Source organism: Sphaeroforma arctica (genome assembly GCF_001186125.1).
Source record: "Sphaeroforma arctica JP610 unplaced genomic scaffold supercont1.4554, whole genome shotgun sequence".
Lineage (NCBI taxonomy): Eukaryota > Ichthyosporea > Ichthyophonida > Sphaeroforma > Sphaeroforma arctica.
Window position 1 is genome coordinate 1 of NW_014036004.1, and position 2398 is coordinate 2398.

Genomic DNA, 2398 nt, shown 5'->3' on the forward strand with positions numbered 1-2398 from the left:
TATACCACAATTATTTACGCTAAGTGGAACAAACAAATGAAAGTGTGAACATACTCGACGGTGTCGAAGTCGTCGACAATAACCGCTGCCGGCTTATACACGATTATTGGTCCAAATTAATGAGTAAACAACATATTTATCAATCCGACAATGACAGATAAAATAACAATACATTTTTATACTTGCAAGAGCTACAAACTTGTGTATATATACACACATAGGCGCCCATTTTTTTCAGGTTTAAAACCTATTACCGGCTTACGTACACAAGTTACTTCACAAACACGCAAATGTTACAAAACATGTGTATGCAAACACATTGACAACCCCATAATCACAGGTAAGCTATTTTAATCCAGGACTTAACATACAAGTACAACCAGGGTTTGTATATAAAAACATACTTAACAGTGCCGTAGTCGTTGGCTGTGCTTGCCGCCGGTCTTTTGCTCCCAGGGAAGCGGCCACGGGGAAGGCGTCTTGGTGCCGCCGGTGGAGCTCTGTTCGAAAGAACAATATTACTGTAGTTTGAGTATCATGCAGGTGCATTCTTAGCACATAATAGGAGTATTGTAGGTGCAGGGGATAGATAGTGTATAGTATGAGTTTTGACAGTGTGAGTATACGGCAAATGAGTAGGTAGTATATAGTAAGAGTACGAACAGTGCGAGGACAAGACAAAAGGACGGGTCGTATATAATAGAAGTATTGACAGAGTGATTTTATGGCAAATGGAAAGGGGGTAAGGAAAAAAATACTGGCGGTGTAAGCAAGGGGCAAATAGAAGGTTTACAAGGTGAGTATGTGTAAACAAATAGTGAATACGCAGTATCTGTAATGGACAAAGCAAGACCACAGACACAAATACACTAAAAAACCCACACACCCACACATACACATCCCTACATACAAAGATACATACACACGCACGTGCATAATAAGAACCATATACATACACATATGCGTGTACATACGCCTTCTTCGACGAGGCAGCGGGAGAGGCCCCGGCAAATCTTCCTACACTGCTCAGCGGTGGTGCGTTGGGGTACAGTGCAGCATTGGCACTCACTGCCAGCTTGGCACTGGTAGCTAAACGGTCCAATGCGGCTATGGCATGGTTGCCCACCTCTATTTTCTTGGCCAAATCTTCATCAACTGTGTCTCCTGAGAAGAAAACATGGAGATATGTACATGTTGGGATGGATACTTTTGTAGATTGGATCGGGTTGTACGGTAGAAAAAGATACCTACAATTGCTAGAATATGTAAATTGTATGGATGGCTGAATTGGGCTTGATTAGTCGATCAGATGCGATAAAGCGATAACAGTGTAATATTAAGGCGTAGCGGCAGAGATATACTGGTGCAGAAGCATAGTAGAGCAATAGCAGCAATTGGCGTAGGACGGAGATGGCAAGCACGGGTGCCACAGTCTGAGTACGACAACAGACTAAACACATGCGAACCTCAAGTATACATCGCAATACACACATTCATCGCTATGCAGGGCTGCGCTACTGATGAGAAGCAGTTCTATGACTCTCACGGAACGACGGCTCCGATAGTCATTCCCCATAAGCATCGCAACAGAACGATACAAAAATAGAAATTCGATAGGGTTAAATGAAAGTAAAAAATATAAAAATTATATTGGTAAACAAATAAAAATACCTGGCACGGGGGGTCTGTGGGCTATAGACGACGAAAACCGCACATTCTTCTTTGCCTGCTGTAAAGTAGGGCTTCCGGGTGTGTGAACGGAATTGGTCGCAGCGGCTGGCAAATGCACACGCGACGCATCCGTCGCTATAGTCGGCACCTGGATGACACCCTTGCTTTCGGAATCTATTTGTTAACAGGTATGTAAGCGACTAATCGTTAGGTTTATGTATGCATGCTTTGGTTGATGTGTATGATATTTGAAATCGGAAGGTTTAAGGTTAGTACGCTTGAAGGTATACAACCATAATCAGGTTGGTGTACAGATGCTGTGTTTTGGTGCATAATCAAAATTTTCAATCAATGAGAGGACAAGATCCACAGGTCCGCAATGCCTACTCGTAGTGCAGAAACACAAGTGAATGTGCGAAGATTAACAATTGACCCCAACTGAGGATATCCATATAACTGATGCTCTCCTGATATTTTTTCTATTCTGATTACTACACGCAAAGTTTATAATTTCATTTGAATTGTGAAATCAACGATACAATACGAATTCCCCCACCTATCGCAATACATACGAGTGCAAAAAGTTAGCGAGTGCCAACTGTACGTGCATCAGAAGCGAGACAGTAGTAGAATATACATATTTATATTATATATATATATATATATGTGTGTGTGTGTGTGTGTGTGTGTGTGTTGTGTGTGTGTGTGTGTGTGTGTGTGTGTGTGT

At 42.0% G+C, this 2398-nt stretch overlaps 1 protein-coding gene across 1 annotated transcript; it reads right to left on the reverse strand.

Moving 5' to 3' along the window:
* Window positions 1-404: 404 nt before the first annotated feature.
* SARC_14383 (hypothetical protein) lies at window positions 405-1164 on the reverse strand (the record flags this gene model as incomplete). Its single annotated transcript, XM_014291483.1, has 2 exons — window positions 405-500; window positions 975-1164. Coding segments are annotated over 2 exons (286 nt in total), but the record flags the coding sequence as incomplete, so codon positions are not given.
* Window positions 1165-2398: the final 1234 nt, after the last annotated feature.